The sequence below is a fragment of the Ochotona curzoniae genome, unplaced genomic scaffold, assembly GCF_017591425.1.
Source record: "Ochotona curzoniae isolate NIBS_2020 unplaced genomic scaffold, NIBS_Ocur_1.0 contig_2210, whole genome shotgun sequence".
In the NCBI taxonomy this organism is placed as follows: Eukaryota; Metazoa; Chordata; class Mammalia; order Lagomorpha; family Ochotonidae; genus Ochotona; species Ochotona curzoniae.
Window position 1 is genome coordinate 14,610,100 of NW_024465369.1, and position 19,604 is coordinate 14,629,703.

At 45.5% G+C, this 19,604-nt stretch overlaps 1 protein-coding gene across 1 annotated transcript in view; it reads left to right on the forward strand.

The window, feature by feature from the left end:
* KIF5C (kinesin family member 5C) overlaps positions 1–19,604 on the forward strand; it is a 129,443-nt gene that overhangs the window by 38,491 nt on the left and 71,348 nt on the right. Inside the window, exons 2-3 of the mRNA XM_040972012.1 lie at positions 10,564–10,654; positions 17,563–17,636. Coding sequence (XP_040827946.1) covers positions 10,564–10,654; positions 17,563–17,636 — 165 coding nt within the window. The remainder of the gene's footprint in view (positions 1–10,563; positions 10,655–17,562; positions 17,637–19,604) is intronic.

The following is a 19,604-nucleotide window of genomic DNA, read 5'->3' on the forward strand; positions in this document are numbered from 1 at the left end:
CCGCATCATGAGCCACTTGCAGTGCCAGTTCTAGCTCATCCCATTCTAGGAGCAATGAGTAGTTGAAGCTAACTTCCTTTTGAGAGTGGCAGTCAAAGCACTATAATTGAATAGGATTATATGTTAGATACGGATTGAATAGCCACCTGATCTTAATGACTATTGCTAGTTTTGGTTAATGTGATTATTCTCTTCAATGGGATTCTTTTCTGTCATTTATAGGTATCATTTTTTAAAAAAAAGATTTATTTATTTTTTATTCGAAAGGTAAATTTACAGAGCGAAGGGGAGACGGAGATAAAGATCTTCCATTCACTCGTTCACTCCCAGGTAGCTGCAATGGCGAGAGCTCAGCTCTTCCAAAACCAGGAGCCAGGGGCTTCTTTTGGGTCTCCCACATGGGTGTAGGATCCCAGGGCTTTGGGCCATCCTCTACTGCTTTCCCGTGCCATACACTGGGAGCTGGATGGGAAGTGGAACAACTGGGACATGAAGTGGCACCCATATGGGATCCTGGCTCATGCAGGCAAGGATGTTAGCCACTGAGCCATTACATTGGGCCCTATAGGTATCATTTTATTGGTAGCAATAGATGTAAGCTTTATGCTTACAATTATAATATATCATGTCCTAAACATGGCCTGTGGTATTACAATAGGGCTTCATAAAGTTTATGGAAAATTCACATTATCTTTTTGTGCTATTTTCCATGAAATTTTTGAAGCCCCTTCATATTATAGCATGTTAGAGTCAGAAAGACTATCTTTTAATTTATAGAGGAAAAGACCTAGAAAAGATAGGTGTGTTGTTTAGTCAAAGGCATTCAAACGTGGAATTCTTAGAAAATCTGTATGCTAATATTTTCTTGGAGGAGCAAATATGAGATGTGACATGCCATTATAGCAAGAAGGTGTGGCTAGGAGCTAAAAGTCCTGGACCTTAGTCTGGACTCAGATTATTGGCTTCCTCATGGCCATGGAAAAATACTCTCCATTGCCAGACAGGGAAGGTAACACTCGTGTTGGTCCCCTGCCAAACCGTAAGGCAGCAAGGGAGATAAGGAAGCTGAACACAACGTAAAAGCCAAACTTCCATCCAGTACGTAGGGTAGTTACAGTTGCATAAGCTGTTACTGAAAAGTGAATGGCAGTTAATAGACTCTAAGTCTGTCTGCCCTAAATTCTTGAAGGTGTATTTATCAGATGCCTCAGTGTGCACCAGGCCTAGCCAGGTCAAGGTTTGGGCAAACGCTCTCACCGCTTATTTGTCTGCTGAAAAAAAGAGATCGTTGCTTGGGTCACCGTGTGGCTTCCGTGCCAGCAGTGTCATCATGAACTGGCAGCGTTTCTTACATGACAGCTTGACCAGATGACACAGAGCTGCAATGGGGAAGCTGCCACCAGGGCAGCCTGGCCCCTGGAGGAGGCTCTGTGCTGTCCTTGTTATCTTGTCTTTGATAACACAAATTCTCATTCTACCTGCAGCGAAGTTGAGCTTTTCACCTCTTTTCAGTGAGAGAAGACAGATTTTTTTTCCCCCTAGCCTAACCTGGCAGAAAACCAGGTCTGCTGAAATAATCATTTGTATTTCTTTCTGTGAGGTATAGTATCTGGGGCTTCAAGTTTATGGGCTGTCAGCTATCAGTAGTCAAAACAGCAGCTATCTTGTAGGAAAGTCCCAGAATCCCTCTGCTGCTCCTAGCCATTGTGGCATATGAGAGCTGAAGAGAATCTGTCAGCCACTTTACAGAGGGAGCAAGACACCCAGAACATTGCTGAAGGTTCCAGATCCATGAGGTCCTGGGAAGAAAAGCCATCGGTCTGACTTTTCCCACTAAACCCTGTGGGGACTGGGTGATTCAGATGCGGACCAGCCAGGGGCAGGACTCTGTTGTACTGGCAGGAGGAAGGAACTCATTTAATCTTGATGTAAAATGTCAGTTACATCCAAATTAAAACCTGCTTTTTGAGATACAGGTTCCATTGTTCTGTTTCACAGAAGTGATGCTTCTGTCTTTATTATGTCCATTAGCCAGGCAGCGGTTCTGAATTTCTTCATTATCGCCTGGGCATCCTGCCTTACCAGAAGGTTTCTCCAACAGCCGTCTGCAATCTTGACAGTGCCTGTGTATCCACACAGTGGGAATTCTGGCAGAAAGGAAAGAATTCTAGCCTGGTTTCCTGCAGGAAGAAGGCTTGCAAGGCTCAGTTCTTGTGTTTGCTGCTTTTGTTCATTGGCAGTGCACGAAGCAGTTGGCATTGCCTTGGCAACTCCATCAGAAGCTGGTTGCTGCTTTGGGGATGTCTGCCTCAATGCAGACTCTCCAGGGAGCAGCCTTGGCTTTGACCGGAGCTGGCACCAGCCGCCTTCTTTCTTGGGCACAGAGCTAGTGGGGAGGGAGAGGGAAGACCTGGGACTCATTCTGGCTTTGTGTTTAGATCTTCAGTCAGGGCATCGTCCCAGTGTGAAAGGACATGGGCGGTGAGGTACTGGAGTGAGCTGAGCATGGCTTTGGGCCTCCTTGTAGAGCTGCTTTTGCAGATTGCTGGACTTGACAGAGGGTGTGACACTGATGAAAAAGAGCTGATGGCCACAGGCAGGTGTGGGATGGTTTGCATCAACATGCACAGTGCAGATTGTTTTTTCTGCCATGGGACTTGGAAAGTCAGATCTGGATAATGGAAAGAGAGGTGATGGGGTGAAGGCCTGCAGAGACAGAGCGATCCAGGGCTGTTGATGCTGGTCTTGGGGTGAGAATGAGAAGCAGCAAGCCAAGTTTCTCACAGGTGGGGGAGAGACAGTGCATATCTCCCAGCCCTGCATTGTCTGGCCATGCTCTGTTCCCCTGCCTCGCTCCTCCCGGTAGCAGGCTTGAGTCATCATTGTCACCAGCAGCAGCTGGCTGAGCACCTGCCCTGGGCCATTACACACAGGATGCTTGGTGAGCAGTCCTTCATGAGCCTGCAGTGCTTCTTAGTGTAGATTGGGAATTGCTAATCAACTCTGTAGAGAAGACGTAGTGGATCAGACTTTGTCAGTAACCAGCACCCATTTAGGAAGGTAGAGGTATCTCCCTTTTCAGCATAATGTCCCAAGGCCACAGCATGTGAAATTTAAAAAAAAAAAAAAGTATTTATTTTAATTGAAAAAGTCAAGTTTACAGAGAGGAGAGACAGAAAGATCTTCCATCCACTGGCTCACTCCCCAAGTGGCCGTAATGGCCAGAGCTGAGCCAATCTGAAGCCAGGAACCCAGAGCCTCTTCTGGGTCTCTCCCATGCAGTGCAGGGTCCCAAGGCTTTGGGTAATCCTCTACTGCTTTCCCAGGCCACAAGCAAGATGCTGGAAGGGAAGTGGAGAGGCAGGGACACAAACTAGCACTCATATGGGATCCCGGCACATGCAAGGCGAGGACTTTAGTCACTAGGCTACCATGCTTGACCCAGCCTGTGAGGTTGACAAGTGACTGCTAAGGAGTATAGGGTCTCTGTTTGGGATGATGACTGTTCTGGAACTACAGAGTGGTATTGGTAATGGTATATTCTTATTAAAGGATGTATTTTATGATATGTCAGTCATGTTTTTAAAAATATTTTTTATGAAAGATAGAGTTACAGAGCAGGAGGGAAATGAGGCAGCTGGGAATTGGACTTGGGGTCCATATGAGATTCAGGCACTGCAGGTGGCAGCTTACCCTGAAATGCCACTCCTATCAGTTATATTTTAATAAATAAAACTTCTGGTAGGATGTTTGTGTTAATAAAAATGAGTTTTATCAGTCACCTAAGACTTCTGATTTTTAGTGAATGCTTTAGAAATGTTCTTTCAGGCTATTCTGAAAGCCCTGCACTGATGGTGAGTGTGTCACTAATGTAATGCTTTTCTAACCTTGAGCATCTTTAGAGTCCTTCAAGTCTGAATGCATCCCTGCAGCTGTTAGGGAGAGAGTCCTTCTGAAAGCATTTGGGTGGCCAACACAGCGCTTCCAAGATGATGCAAAGCTGCGACCTGGGCAGGACTTCTGCCTTGTCTGCCATGTGCTGTCTTCCTCATATTAAATCCGTATAAGGTCATGACTTGGCAACCATTAGAGCTGGTTGAGTTGCGAGCAGGTTCATGGTACCTGCTGTAGGCTCATAAAGCTGGGTGTTGTGCATTAAGAGGTGATTGAGCGGAATGACTCTCAGGTGCATATTGCCTCTAAGAGGCTGTGGTTTCCACTTTGCTGGTGTGCTGTACAACTCTCAAAGCAGCAGCTTCTTGTTAACTAATTTATTATGCCTGTGGAAATAACTTAGCGAAGATTGGGAAGAAAGCAAGGAAAGAAGAAAGGAGGAAGGGCTCATGCTAACTATTTCCTTGTTGTTTGGAGTCGTTGGGTGTGTTCAGAACAGCATTCCTGCACCAAAAGGAAGGGCGCCAAGGTCCGAAGGCCGGGACACAGCTGCTTCCTCCCTCACTGGCTGCCAGTCAGCTGCCATGTTTTGACTTCACTCTGTGAAACGTGGGTTGGGTAGGAGTGGCATGAAAGGACCTTTGAGCTCTGAGACTTTCTAGAGTTTTTCTTAATAACTTGAACTTTTCACGGCAAGCTTTACATCTGTCTTTTCTTGGTCTCTGAACAGCCTTCGCATGTTTTTGGGCCTTCTGTTGAAAAGAATGCTTGCCATCTGCACCCCTCCATTTGTGTCACCAATACTGCCCTTCTTCCCAGATCCTAAGCCCTTTTTCATTGTCTCCATGCCAGTCCCACCTTCAGGGTTAACACTGTCTTGACTGATACAGACTGTAGTGGGGGTGGGGTATCTCTGTCTGTCTTGACTGGCTCATTGCTTTGTTTTAATCTTCCTTATCTCAGCATTTCACAAGCTGTTTTGTATAACTCCCACTTTTCCAGTAAGTCGCAACTTTTCTGGGAAAATGGCACTGTGTAAAGGAAGAACACTTGAAATCAGGGCCTTCGAGTAGCGTTTCCCAAAGTCAGAGAGCTGCCTATGTGACTCAGCCTTGTTCTCATTTGTGAAATGGAAGGATGATAATGCCCGATGCGAAGAGTGAATGAGAGTGTTTAATGAGATGGAATTGAAAAGGCATGAGTCGTAATGGTTGATGACAGTGTTGGGGAACAGTGCAAGTGGATGGGTAGTTTAGGCTAAAAAAGAACTTGTGTTCTCTGCACTTTCAAGAATGATGTCACAGAAATGCCTGGCAGGGTTAATGGCTGTCATTAGTCATCAGTTGCTCTCCACGAACTTTCTGTGAGTACCACCACCCTCCTCCTCCCCCCATACTCCCTCTGCTACCCCAGCCCCCACCCCCGATAATTCCCCAGAGGGAGTTTACATTTCTCTCTGGAAATCTAGCCCCTCCCTCACCCCATTTCATTTTTAGTAAAGATGGAATAAATATTCCAATCATTGACAAACTGTGATCACAACTCTTGACCTGCCTTGGAGGTCAAGTCAACTCTTGACTGTCTCCCTTTGGGATAATTAATATTCTTTTGCTTAACGTACTCCTAGTGCTCATCCTCTGTTTAGGAGAGTCTCCTGCCTTCCTTCATCTCCAGGGTGCTATCCTTTCAGGTGGGGAACAGCTGTTGGGTACCAGGTCAAATGTATTAATAGGTAGGCCATATGGTTCATAGGCATTTTGCTCTCAACAACTTGATAGGACTTCTGGTGTTATTATTTCTGTTTTTTAAAAACGATTTTTTAAACTACTGAAGTGTAAGAACCATCTGCTATATATTTTTTTTTCGTATGTGGTCCTGTTATTTTAGTGTCACTGCTCCTGTGTAGTGAGCAGTGTTCTGTGTGTGGAGGCTTCATGACAAAGCTGGTGTACCTGTACCTCATCTTCAGGAAGAATACCTATGCAGTATGTGCACACACATACTACTTATAAATTGCAGCAGGTTTGCCTGCATGTAGTTATGTCTTAGGATTTATGCATGGTTTCTGTTACAGTCCATTAGATGGGTTCATTGTACTAGTTATTAGTATGCTGAAAATAGGTCACATGCTAATTGTCATGGAGCGGAGCAAAGAGGGCAGTGTGGCAGAGAGTGATGCCAGGGTGGGGTTGGAGCCCTCGGAGGAGGAGAAATTTGAGTTTAGATCTGAAGGGTGGTAAGAAGAGAGCCGAAAGATCTGAAGTGAGAGACTGCTCAGGGGAAGGAAGGGTTAGGAGCCAAGATTCCAAGCAGGACCATAAACGCTGGTCCTGGAGTAAGTCCAGGGAGCTGAGGGAAAAGACGGTTGAGTCTAAGCGTAACTGGAGGGGTTTAAGTGAGAGATGTTTCCATGTGATGGCCCTTTTAGGAAGCTCAGACTGGCCAGCAAATGCAAACTGTATTATTTCAAGCAAGAATAGACCCAGGTAGAATAGTCAGGAGGCTGTTGTATAGAAAAGGTGGCTGGAGGAATGGTGGATTGAGGTAGTGTGGTGTAGCAGGTAGAAATGCTGGATTTGGGGGCATGTTTTAAATATAGAATATAGGACAATTAGCGAATTCCTCTTGGATGGTTAGTCTGAGCAACTATGTAATTGGAGGCACAGTTATCAGGTTTGGTGGGTTTTTGGTGCTTCCCTTCTGGTCAGCTGATTTTGAGATGGCCTGTAGTCACCCAAGAGGAGCCATCTAGTGAGCTTGTGAATCTGGAGGCCTGGTGAAGATGAAGGCTGGAAATAATCATGTAAATTACCTGGAGCTCAAGAGTGTCAACAGAGAAAAGTTTTGTCTTGAAGCCTGCACACACACACAACACTGCTAAATGCACACATATTCTGAACCCTGAATCAGTGTCATTGAGGCGTCTCAGAGGACACTGGTGGAGTCAGCTAGAGATGTTGGGGCGAACCGTGTGCTGGATGCAGAAAGTATCTCCAGGCGGAGTAAACAATGATCTTGTTGTTCAGTTCCAACTGTTGGTAACTAGCACCCATAGTAAAATGTAATTTGAAAAGTCTACTCCTTAAGCTGTGAACCCAGGGTCACCCAATGGGTGCCTACAGAACCCCTGGGCCACCATGAAACAGGATCTAGGGAAGTGCTTATCTTCTTGGAAACTGCAGGGGAGCTGGGAGAGGGAGTGGTCTTTGTTCAAGTCTCAGCAAGGGCTTGTGAAATTTTCATCCTATTACTAAAGTAGCAAAGAGTGATTTGTATTGATGTTTTGAAAAGTGGCAGTTGTATATTCAGCTGTACCAGCTACATTATGTCAGTTTGAAAATGTTTCATAACTAAATTTTAATCAGACTTTTTCTAAGATGTTAAGCTTCATCTAAAATAAAAGTCTGCAACTAATTCAGTGCATTAAAAGACACGTAAAATATTTACTTTAAACAAACAAACAAGCAAACAAACGATTTACAGGGCTTGGCACGGTAGCCTAGTGGTTAAAGTCTTTGTCTTGTATGCACCGGGATCCCATATGGGTGCTGGTTCTAATCCTGGCAGCCTTACTTCCTATCCAGCACCCTGCTTGTGGCCTGGGAAGGCAGTAGAGGACAGCCCAAGGCCTTGGGACCCTGCACCCGCATGGGAGACCTGGAAGAGGCTCCTGGCTCCTGGCTTTGGATTGGCTCAGCTCTGGCCATTGTGGTTGCTTGGGCAGGGGAGCGGGTGAATCATTGCATGGAAGATCTTCCTCTCTGTCTCTCCTCCTTTCTGTATATACGATTTTCTAATAAAAATAAATATTTTAAAAAAGGATTTACATACTTATTTTGAAATGTAGAGTGATGTAGATTTAGAGAGGTGTGTGTGTGTGTGTGTGTGTGCAGAGAGGAGGGTATGGGGTGGAGAGAGGTCTTTCATCATCTAGTACACTCCCCAAATTCCTCTAACAGTAAAGGCTGAACCAGACCAAAGCCAGGGGGCAGGAATTCCATCCTTGTCCCCTACTTGGGAGGCAGGAACTCCGTTGCTTGGACCATCACCTACTGCATCCTGGGTGCAAGAGCAGGCAGCTGGATTGGAAGCAGTGTCCAGGACCCAGGCTGGCACTCTGATGTAGGCTGAGCGAGTCCAAGTAGTGGGTTAACACCTCTTTCCTCAGTGTCTGCCCAGTTTACATTTTTAACTACTTAATGTGTTTATCCTGCCAAGGCAGCTCTCATAACAAACCATTCTTCCAGTGGGTTTGGGAGTTAACTTGTAGTTAGGAAAGTTATTGTTATTTGTCACTTGATGCAAACAGTATTTTGCTCTATGATTTCTTGCTCTATGCTTTTCTTAAATTGAAGTATAATCTATGCCAATGGACATTGAAGAAGAGCAGTGAGCATTTATTCTGCTAGGTAGGAAGCCACTTGGTACACCTGCCCCCAGAGTCCTGGGTCTGTCTTGGTTCCCCTCTGATTCCACTGCTTGCAGGTGTGTACTCTGAGGCAGCTGGGAGGCTCCAGTAATTGGATTCTGGACAGCCATGTGGGACACCTGGATTGAGTTCCTGGCTCCTGACGTTGGCTCTGCCTGATCCTAGGGAGTGAAGCAGCAGATGAGAGTACTCTGTGTCTCTCTCTGCCTCTCAAAACAAAGCAAAACTTATTTTTAAAAAATTTAAAATAAATTGAAATGCAAAGTTGGAGAATCCAATTATTTGTACCATACATTACAATTTAATAGGTCATTTTTTGTTAAGTATATTTTGCTGATTCTAATTAAGTTTTGAGAGATAGAAATAAAATTAAGCGAAGCTGCATTATCTTTCCAGAAGATTCAAAGGATGCTACACAAACTCTAAAAACATTTGTTCTTATCATTGACAAACTGACATGGAGTTGAATTTTACCAATGGGCAAAGCTAGTAAGAACATAGAGCCAATAGATTGGGATGAAGAATATTCCTTGGTTTGCTAGAGGAGATTTGCTGAGAACAAAACATCAGAAAAATTCTCATAATTTTCTGTAATTTTAGCAAAATGACTCTGGTTTCACTGTTTTTGCATAAAAACAAAATGTCACGGCACAGGAAAATTGTCATATTTTTCTGAGATTAACTGGAAAGTAGCTCATTTACCTAGCTGGCTCAAATGTATTTTCAAAGAGGAGAGCCCAAGTGTGAGGCCTAAAGCACAGGATGCCACCTGCAGTCCGGCTCTGCTCAGGTCACAAGCCAAGAGATGGTTACCCAATGGGACGGATTGCAGGATTTACCCAGCCCTTTCATGGAGTCCTCTGGAGTGGTTATCTTGCGGAGGAGTCAGGCTGTCCTTGAGTGCTTCTTGCGTCCCCAGCCAGCTGCAGGACGTCCAGGGTGGGAGGGAAGTTGTGTCTCTCTTTCCTTTTTGCCTCCTGTCTCACTGTTCACACTGTGAACACAGAAGAACTCAGCAGCTCCTTGTGGAGCACTGAGCAGTTGGGTCCCTGAGATCATGAAATGGGCTGCTACAACATTTCCCCTTTTATTATGCCGGTTGTTTCCTGGAGTCATACATAGCACAGGGCCAAGCCAAATCCCAAGACATGGAATAATGTCCTGATTTCTCCTGCAGGTGGCCCTTTTTGTCCTGAGAGCCTCAACCTAGTTAAGACACTACTTAGGCTAAGAGCAACCACTGAGCTCTGGTTCTGACCCCTTTCCACCAAATAGAATCCAAGCACAGTACTTTGGCAAACAGAGTTTTCCAAGAACTGTCCCTGATTTTCTTGCATTGCTCGCCTTGCACCCCACACCAGTTGCTTGAACTCCAGGCCTTCAGTGAGCTGCTGGACCCTCAGCCTGCAATGTTCTTCCACGACGATCATTGGAATCCTTTAGAGATTCACCTCTTCAGCAAAGCCATTCTTGCTCTCCGTATCATCCTTTCTGTCCCATCTTTTTATGCCTATTGATTTTTCATTAACCAAAAAATGTCTTATTTTTTATTTGAAAAGCAGAGCTACAGAGAGGAGAGACAGAGATTTTCTACCCACTTGTTCAGTCCCCAAATGGCCACGATGGCTAGAGCTGAGCTGATCCAAAGCCAAGAGGCAGGAGCTTCTACCAGGTCTCTCACATGGGTGAAGGATCCCAAAGCTTTGGGCCATCCTCTACTGCTTTCCTAGGCCACAAGCAGGTAGCTGGATGGGAAGCAGGGTTGCCAGGATTAGAACCAGCACCCATATGGGATGCCTGTGCTACAGAAGGAGGTGTATCCTACTATACCATGACATCGGCTCATCATTTTGCATTTTTATATATGTTTAGTTTCTTGCCTATCTACCATCTGTTTCACTCATTTAGGTGATTCCCAAGAACTGTTTTATGATTTGCTCAGTACACAGTTCATGCCTGACTCTGTGTAAGCTCCCAATAAATATTTATTTATTCAGCCTACTTTTCATTTGAAGAGTGTTTCACATTGGCTCACAGACTCTACATACAATGACATTTGCATAATGCATGTGTGATTGACGCTTATAAACCTCCCACCTAGTCTTGGTAAGGAACAACATTAAAGAATAGAGCTGAAGATTCAGTAGCTGTGGTCTAACTACTAATACTGGTGCTTTTGATGCCTAAGCTTCTAATGTGTTTTCCTCACTTTTTTTCTTTCTTTTGTCTGTCTTTTTCAGCAAGGAAAGCCGTATGTCTTTGACAGGGTGCTGCCGCCCAATACGACCCAGGAGCAGGTTTACAATGCTTGTGCGAAGCAAATTGTCAAAGGTAAGTGTTTTTTCTTTCTTTCCTCCTGAGCCTTTCAGAGTAATTGAAAACATTAAGTGATATTTGCAGCCTAGGAACCAGTTGCCCTGACTGTAAGCTGAGGCTCGCTAATTGGAAACACTGAATTACATACAGCTTTGGCTCTGGCCTTGATTTGCTATGTTGTCAGGAGAGGCACTTAGTCTCCTTTTAGCTCCTTTCCAAGGAGAATTCTTTATTTCTTTTACCACCTTTTGTGACAGAGCTATTTTGTCATCTAAAAGCTTAACAGGGAGGAGGTAAGCTTTGGTCATACTGTTTCTGTAATAGTTTTACAAACACAGACTCGCTTCCTTAGAAGAAGAAAATATGTATCCTTACGCTCCCATTGTACATGTTTGGTTGATTAAATGCATGCACCTGTCTGCTTTTTTTTGGCTTCTGTCTCTCAGAAAGAAGCCTTAAATGTGGATCATTGTTGCCATCCAGTCATGTCACATTACCCTTTGAGTTAGTGCTGTTCCTCCTCCGTGCTCCTAAATTATGTTTTTATGTAACCCACTTTGAACCATCCCATCCAGACCGTGACATACCTTCCTCCAAACAGGCAGCCTCAAGCCTGTATTTGTGTCATAGAGATGAGTCTTTTTCTCTGCCACTGGCCTGGGCCCTAGAGGATTCGTGTCAGGATAACAGCAGGGAGATGAAAGCAATTTACACGTTATTCTGCCTTGCCCTTTCAAAGCAGGGGCAGGTTGGAGCTTGGCTCGGCGAGGCTGCCATCTGGGCAGGGCTGGGGGCATCTCCTGCTACTTTGACTTTCATCTTGAAATGCTTGCTTTCACACCCTGGTGCTGTGGCAATTGTGCTCTCTCGTGGCTGGATGCTTGCCACCTGCCTAGGTAGTTCTGGGTTTGAAAAAGCATAAAGTTAAAAACAAAACTAAAAAGATACCTTGTCATTGTAGAGCTGCTTGTTTTCAGAAGCTGAGCTGACTAACCTCACTATTTGAAATTCATGAAAATCAGTCTTGGGTACATTAGATGAATTCTCACCCCGGACACCTGCGTGGGAGGCTCGCCTCAGTATGCAGTGTTTCTTGCGAATATGGTTATTCACATTCTCGCACAGACATCAATTAATTTTGAAGGTCTTCAGAGTGAGGTCATTATAGAAAATTGAAGAGGAAAAAAAATATGCCTGAATTTGAGCTTGTTTTGAGTTAAAATGTGGGCCTTTATGAGGTAGTGATTTTTGTCTTCTCTGCATTTATTTCTGTGCTTCTCTTCTATCTAAATGTGTGTCTCGCTCTTTCTCTCTATTTTGGTTTGTTCCTACTCATCCATGATTCCCTGTATCATTAGCCTATTTGTGTTTTTATTAAAGTGGGATTGATCACATTTGCATTAGCATCTCCTTTTTGCTCCCTTTTCACCATCAGAAGCAAATAGTATTTAACACCTGCTGTGCTAAGCACAAGCTGTCCCACTCTCAAAGCTGGTGCAATTAGAAGTGGATGTAGTCCCTTTAAAGATCCTGCAGTTAACAAATAGCACTAAAAGCCCTTGCACTGTCATTTTTCTAGAGAAGATGGGACATATTTCAATGTTTGAAATTGTTTGGCCATGTGAAGTGTCAATAGGCACTCTCCGAGGAGGGCTTGGCCAGAGATGATCTGACCTAGGACAACTTGAGACCCAGTGTATGGTGAGCCATACAGGAAACCGCATGGACCAAGTCAGGTTCTAAAATGATGAACAGACATCGCCAGGACACTGTAATAAACTATGAGCATATTCACTCGATAGCAGCAAAGAGTGCCTGATCCTCCCTTGATGAGAGATTGTGAGAGGAGTGAGGATAGCCTGATTGACCCTTTGAAAATACCCACTGCTGCTTGAAGGAGGGTGGCTCCTTATTTCTGCAGTGAAGGGGGAACTCCTGGGAATGGATTGCCAAGTCTACGCAAGGGGTCTCTTGCTCTGAGGAGACAGATTGAAATCAGGACCGGGAGGTGCTGTTGGGGGAGTCTTGTCTTCTGTAAAGCAAGGAGTTGAATCAGAAGACTTCTGAAGGTCACCAGTCATGGGGAGACTGCCGTGCTTTCCTTTCAAGTCTGTCTAAACCCTCACTGGTTCGGGGGAGTTGTGTGACACTGACCAGATGTCTTTATTCTTTCTGCTTTGTCATTTCTGACCACTTCATTGGGCTTAAAAAAAAAAAAAAGATTCTCACAGTCTCAGCCTCACCCAAGATCCCATTTTTGTCTGGTGTGTTTGTTCAGAATGTCTAATTCTCCATGTCTTGGAGAAGAGGTGTAGGGCCCATGACTGCCAGTACAGTCAGCAGAAGAAAGGCTCCCATGGGTGTCTAGGAATTGAGAGCCACCATTACTGAGTGCTATTCTTGAAGTACCAGTAACTTTGTTCCAGCTGACAGCAGCCACTTGGGGCCATTGGCTATTTATATTAGCTGTGGATCATTCATCCTTGTCTTTGCATTGTGGCATCTTCAAGTTTCATGCACTGATTTACATAAGAGCTCTTAAGTATTTATCAAGTGATAAGCTGCCCTGGGGAACAGGAGTCACCAAGAGATTTAAGACCATCTGCAGGAAGCTTTGAATATAGGGTGGGTGATAGCCACGTGCTTAATTATTGCACACCTAGGCATCATGTGCTTCAAGTGGGCATGTGTGAGCTGCTGTGGGAACATGGAGGGGTGTCACTTTACTCTGGTGAGTGGGAGAGTGGGGGAATGAAGGCTTCTTGGGAGAATTGGATGCTGAAGACTTTAGAAGACAGCAGAACTGTGCAAGCTGCAGGGATCACAAAAACATGGAGACATAGAATACAGGGTACCTTTGGGCAGCTTGGGATTCAGAATGGGTTGATGGCCATGAGGCTGTAAGTTAGGCTAGGAGCTGGCATATAACATAGCAGGTAAGCTGCTGCCTGTATTGCCAGCATCCTATATGGATGATGGTTCAATTTCTAGTATAGTGTCCTCCTAATGCACTTGGGAAAGCAGTGGAAAATGGCCCAACTTCTTGGGTCCCTGCACCCGTGTGGGAGATCCAGAGGAAGTTGCTGGTTGCTGGTTTTGGATCTGCTCAGCTCCAGCCATTGTGGCTATTTGGGAAATAAACCAAGGAAAGAAGACACCTCTCTCTCTCTTTCTCTCTCTCTCTCTGTCTGTCGTTCCCTGTCCCTGTCTACCTTTTCTCTCTTTGCCATTTCTCCCTTTTTCTCTCTCTGTAGCTCTGCCGTTCAAACATATAAACCTTAAATATAAAAAAATAATTAGGCTGGATCTGAGTGTTTTGTAAATGAATGAACTTTGTTCTGTAGGCAGAATGAGCCCATTCAAGAGTTTTGAGCTCAGGATGATATTATCAGACTGTTCTACTAACGAGCAGCTAGAGGCAGAGGGAGATGAAGTAGCTTGGGCTAGTCAGTTAGGGGCAGTGGTGCTGGGACTTGAGCTGGCACATCTCTGGCTGATCTTGTTTTATGCCAACCCTCTCCACTCTTCTGTAGTCCGATGATGAACATTTAAGGCGTTACAGTTTTTGAGTCGTTCATTTTTCCCTTGTGGCTGTGTGGATTATTCACCAAGTATTATAAAAAAAGAAAAAAAGACAGGGCAAGGAGCAGGTGTGGGAAAAGAGGAGGGGAGAGAGAGTAGAGGTTCCAAAGCATGGTAGAAACCCTAAAGGTCTGCTGTGAGAGTCTAGGCACAGTGAATGCCCTGCAGGCTGGGCAGTTTGATTGTCTCACTGGCCAGCCACAGTCAGTGGCACTGCTTCTACCTTTTATGGTCTTGGCATACTTGAATAGCTTGGCTGGCTGGCAAGAGTCACAGTAGTCAGAGAAGAGGGTGGCCTTTCTGCATCATTGCCAGAAGCCCTGGTGGCTCCGATGACACCAGTTTGTCTAATGGGTTGGTGGCATCACTAATGTGTAGATTTGTGTAGATCAGGTTCTTGCCTGATAACGGAACTAACACTTCTTCTGCAAGACTTGGGTTCAGAACTGAGTAGAAGCAAGGAGGTGGCTTTGGCTTTGGAAGCTGCAGCAGGGCAGCAATGCAAGCTTCCAAGTTGTTCCTCCTCTGCCCTCTTCTCTAGGAAGTTGAGAGGGCACTTGGCACCGTAGTGGAGGCTGTGACTGAGGCTTGCTGGGCTGGGTATGGACCTGTGCTGTGTTTGTGGGGTGGTGCGAGTTGAGATCACATCACGCCAGACCCTATCACAAAGAAAGGTTCTGTCGGGCTGAGTGTGGCTAGCGGGTGGAAGACAATCACCATTTCAGTGTAAAACAGACACATTCCCTGGGCCCAGGAACTGTCACTCAGTGATAAAAGTGGCTGTTGTGAGCCATTATGGTTTGTGAGGGCTGGAGGAGGGTGAAGTAGTTTCCTTATGCTCCTCCCATAGCCAGCTCTGCAGCTCCCACTCCTCTTGCCCATACCCGCACGCCTTTGTGCTAAACTTCCTCTCCCTGCCTCGCCTCCCTGCCGAAAAGAATACATGCACTGAGATAGCACACAAACAGAAAACCTCCCCAAGCTGCCGTTTGGAAGAATAGAAAGAACCGTGGGTTCACAGAGCCTCATCTTTCTTTGTAAACTACCTCCTCCTGGCTTAGCCTTGAGTCTGCAGAGAGCAACCTCAGCTCTGTCTAACCTTGAACTTGGCAGAGGTTCTCCCAAGATTATTTCATGGTTATGTTATTGTAGATACTTTAAAGGCCACATGCAATTTGTGCATGGGGTTTTAGGTATTCTCTTTTTGTTTCAAAGAGAAAGTAGAGAAGACATTGTGCTTAGCGTTGAAGAACCACTGAAAAGCAGCATGCTACAAGTTGATCCTATGTACTTCTCAGTGTCTTTACCCCAAAGTAATGCCATGTGAGCCAGTCCTCAACCTACAGGACACTGATTGCCTTACGTTTTACTTCTTTCTATTACCAGGAAAACATTTCTGGAACTTCTCTGTTTCATTCTCTCATAAAGCTTAATGTAAATTCTTTTAAAAATTCTTCCTAGGGCTGGGCATTCTGTGCAGTAGTTACCTTGCTCCTTGGGGCAGCCACATCCCATATCTGAGTGCATGGGATTAAGTCCCACCTTATGTTGCTGCACACCCTGGGTAGCAGTAGGCAATGGTTCAGTTACTTGGGTCCCTACCACTCATGTGGTAAAGCTGGGTTGAGTTCAGGCTCCCAGTTTTGGCCTTACCCAGCCTCGGCTCTTGGGAACATTTGGAAAATGAAATAGTAGGTGAGGGATCTCTTTTTGTTTGTCTCTGTCTCTTTTGTTCTGCTCCTGTCTTTCAAATAGTTAAAACTTAGGGTAAAAATAAAGAGCCTTTTTTTTTTAAAAGTGCTTATTTACAGGAGAGAGAGAGAGAGAGAGGGAAAAAGAAAAGAGGCTGAAATGTCTGGGGTCGAGCTGGGGACTGGGTGCTAGGGCCTGGCGACTCAATCCAGGTCTCCCATATGGGTGGCAGGAACCAGTCACTTGAGCCAGCACTATTGTGTCTCTGGGTACACATCGGTGGGATCCAGAAGTCAGAGTCAGCTATCCTGGATGAGGAACACAGACGCCCGAACTACCATTGCCCGTAGGCTAAATGCCCGCCTGTGATGCAAATTCTTCAGGGTTAGTAAGATGTTAACAAAACAAAATCTTATCATTAAATTTTTCTTTTTCTTTTTTTAAAGCTTTCTGAAGAAAAACACCACTTTTTTCTCTTATGCTAGTTCTGCGCTCTAGGAACCTTCTATCTGTAAAGTGCATGGTTAAAATTTTGTAAAGAAAATTCAATAAAGCAAAACAGAAACAAAGCAGCATCCTAGAATTCAAGGTCCTGCCCCTTCTACCCCCACTGCAGGGTTTCAGGGCCTGCAAGACACAGAGAGTCCCGCCAGTCTGTTTCTCCAGGCCCTGAAGGGCCTTGGCAGGAGGCCCTCCTCCTTGCCCTGCCGTCCACAGTCCTTGTGCACGGGAAGGCTCCCTGCCCTCACACACTGCAGAAGAGCAGGTCAACGATATTAATTATGCATTGTTCTCCTTCCAGTGATGTTTATGTGGATGAAGGAGGAAGGCAGGAGGGACTATATTTTAATCACCTCTGCTGCCTTGAAAGAATTCCCACAGATAATCTTCAACCTCCTCCATGTCTTCCCCCGTGGGAAATGTAGGTCCATCTGCCTCGGTGGTGGAGGGCTCACATAGTGTGTTTATTGTGTCCTTAAGAGGCCCATGCCACTCCTAGCACAGCCACCGAAAACACAGATGCATTAGAATTCTCAGTCAGGGCCGGGCGAATCTCTGGCTGCTTAGATGGTTACCGTGGGGCTCAGTTTACAAAGCGGAGACCTTGCTCCTGCCCCAGCTGGGGGCTAGTGTGTTCTGGCCTCTGTAGGGGGTCTTCATGAGATACCTCCCCAAGGAGCTGGCTCAGATCAAATCCTCAGGCAAGAATTTCTGTTTGCGACCTCACTGCTGACACTTCAGGTACAGATAATATGTCTGGCCCTCCCTGACCAATCTCAAGAGATCTGCTTAAAGAATAAAACTCAGTTGTCCTTCTGCCAAATCCAAGTTTGCTGCCCATGTCTCCGTCTGAATTTTGAAGTTGTTGGAAGAGAGTCTGCCCCCTCCTTCCACCACACATCCCGTAGAAATGTGAGTCTGTTTTTTATTTGTGGAACAGTGGAAGCCTTCGTTTCTGCTCTTATCTCACAGTTTTATTTAAAAATGCACATGCAGTAAAAATACATCATTTGTCTGAAACATGAGACAGGCCGTTTGGAAAATGTAATTTTCAAACATCTCGCAACCAACTCCAATGTCTAGGGTCGTGAGTTCATTAAACACATATATATATGTATATATATATATATATATTTTCTTGTTCACAGATGTCCTTGAAGGATACAATGGGACAATTTTTGCATATGGGCAGACTTCATCAGGAAAAACCCACACGATGGAGGTAAGACTGCAGCATGCTGCGTCAGTCTCAGGTGACTCCACAAAGCTGGTGTTTCCACTGAAACTGCAGGTGCATGTGATAGTTTTTACAGGGCACCAAAGGTGGTCACGTTTGGTCAGTTAGTTACCTCCTTGAGGAGTTTTAATAATTGCAGTGAGTAATCAAGTCCCAGGAGGTCGATGTTTCTAAACCACTGTTGATGACCCCATCAAGATAGTGATAATAAATTCCATTCCCAATAGCCATCACTAAGCTGAAGAGTGATGGGAGTGTCCTTGTAGATTACAGCCCCAACCTGCTGAGAGACTCTGCTGTGATGGACACCTACCCTGCCAAGGGCCGCTAGGATGGACGCCTTCCTAGGATTAAACAAAACAAAACAAAGAACCTGTGTGAGTGATGTCAAGAACTTGGCTTGTGGACCTGATTCAGCTCACAGACACATTTTCTGTTCAACTTGCACAGCGGTTTTTTTTAGAAGTTGCTGTCAAGTGTTTAAAATGGGATGATTTCACTCAGTTCTAATTTTCCATTTTGGATTGAGCATTCCAGAGATCTGGCAACACTGACTGAAGCTCACCATAATAGGAGGGTACTTTGAAAAGCTTGCAGAAAATGAAATTAAAAAGCAAGCTTATGTTGTAACAACTGCATAGGTTTTTTTTTTAATGATATGCATTATCCATGCACATTTTGAAGACTTTTTCAAAACTTTTTCACACCAAAATAAAACATAACCTTTAATTCTGTTTCCACAAGCTTTCCCAATTCCCCTTGCGAACAAAATGAGATTTTCCAGAGCAGGAACCTTTATTTTTTATTTTCTCATTTGCTTTATTAACATTCTTATGCATGGGATCATGGCTGTCTTGCAGGGTGCTTAGTTAGTGAAACTAAACAAAGTGTTTAGTTTCAATCTTGAAAAATATTTTTTCAAAGGCAGAGAGACAAGGAGAGCTTGCCCAACCCCTGGTTACTTCCCTAGTGCCCAGCAGCCAGCTCTGGACCAGGCTGACATCAGGAGTCAGAGTTTCAGTCACCTATTGCCTTCCAGGTGTGCATTAGCAAGAAGCTGGAATGGGAACAGAGAGAGGAGGGAGGAACGGAATCCCGGTGCTGATAGGGGACGTGGATGTCCCCAAGGGAGGAACTGTATCGCTGCACCAAAGGCCTGCCTCAAGCAGGGGTTCATGTTCAAATGTTACTGGTGTGGTGGCCCACCAGCCTGTGTTTCTGTGGCTAGCTCTCTATGGACCCAGTCCATGCATGGATGTGAACTTGTACTCAGCATCCTTGTTGTCAGGTGGGTCCCTTGAGGCACTGGCAGGTGTGAGCCCAGCTCCCACAGTGGGTAGCAGAGCTGTGTGGCTTTGGGCTGTACTCCTAATCAGGCTACTATGCAGGCAGGTTGGCACCCTTGGTCTTCTCCCCAGGGATCTTCCTGAAGGCTGCTAGGGCTAGCTGCTGCTTCTGAAGGCTCGACCCATCTGATGGGTGAGGGAGAAGGAGAGAGGATGTTGAGAAATGGCCCATGCATATAGGGTCAGAGGACGCCTCCCTCCTGTGGCCCACAGCTCACAAGCATGGGGGTCTCCCTTCTCCAAGTGAGATTTGTTCATTCAGCATCCCTGTGGGGAGCGTCACAGAGCCGCAGCTGTAGAGTCGGGCCAGCTGGTGCATCATGCCTGTGGGAGGGGGGAGATTTCAAAGGCCAGGCGCTTGGTCCTCTGCACATTGAGCACATTGGGGGAGTTTGGGTGGGGATGCTCATTTTGACGTGTTTCCAGAGACAGAGTTGCTTACAGATGGCACAGATGAAGGAAGCGTGGAGTTCCTCTGCCACCTCTTCTTGACACCTGAGAGACCTCCGCCTCTCACACCCCAAGGCAGGACATGAGGAAGGACTTCTCAGAAACACGGGCACTTCTGCCTCCCTCCTCGCTCCTGTCCCGACCCCTCACCTGCGTC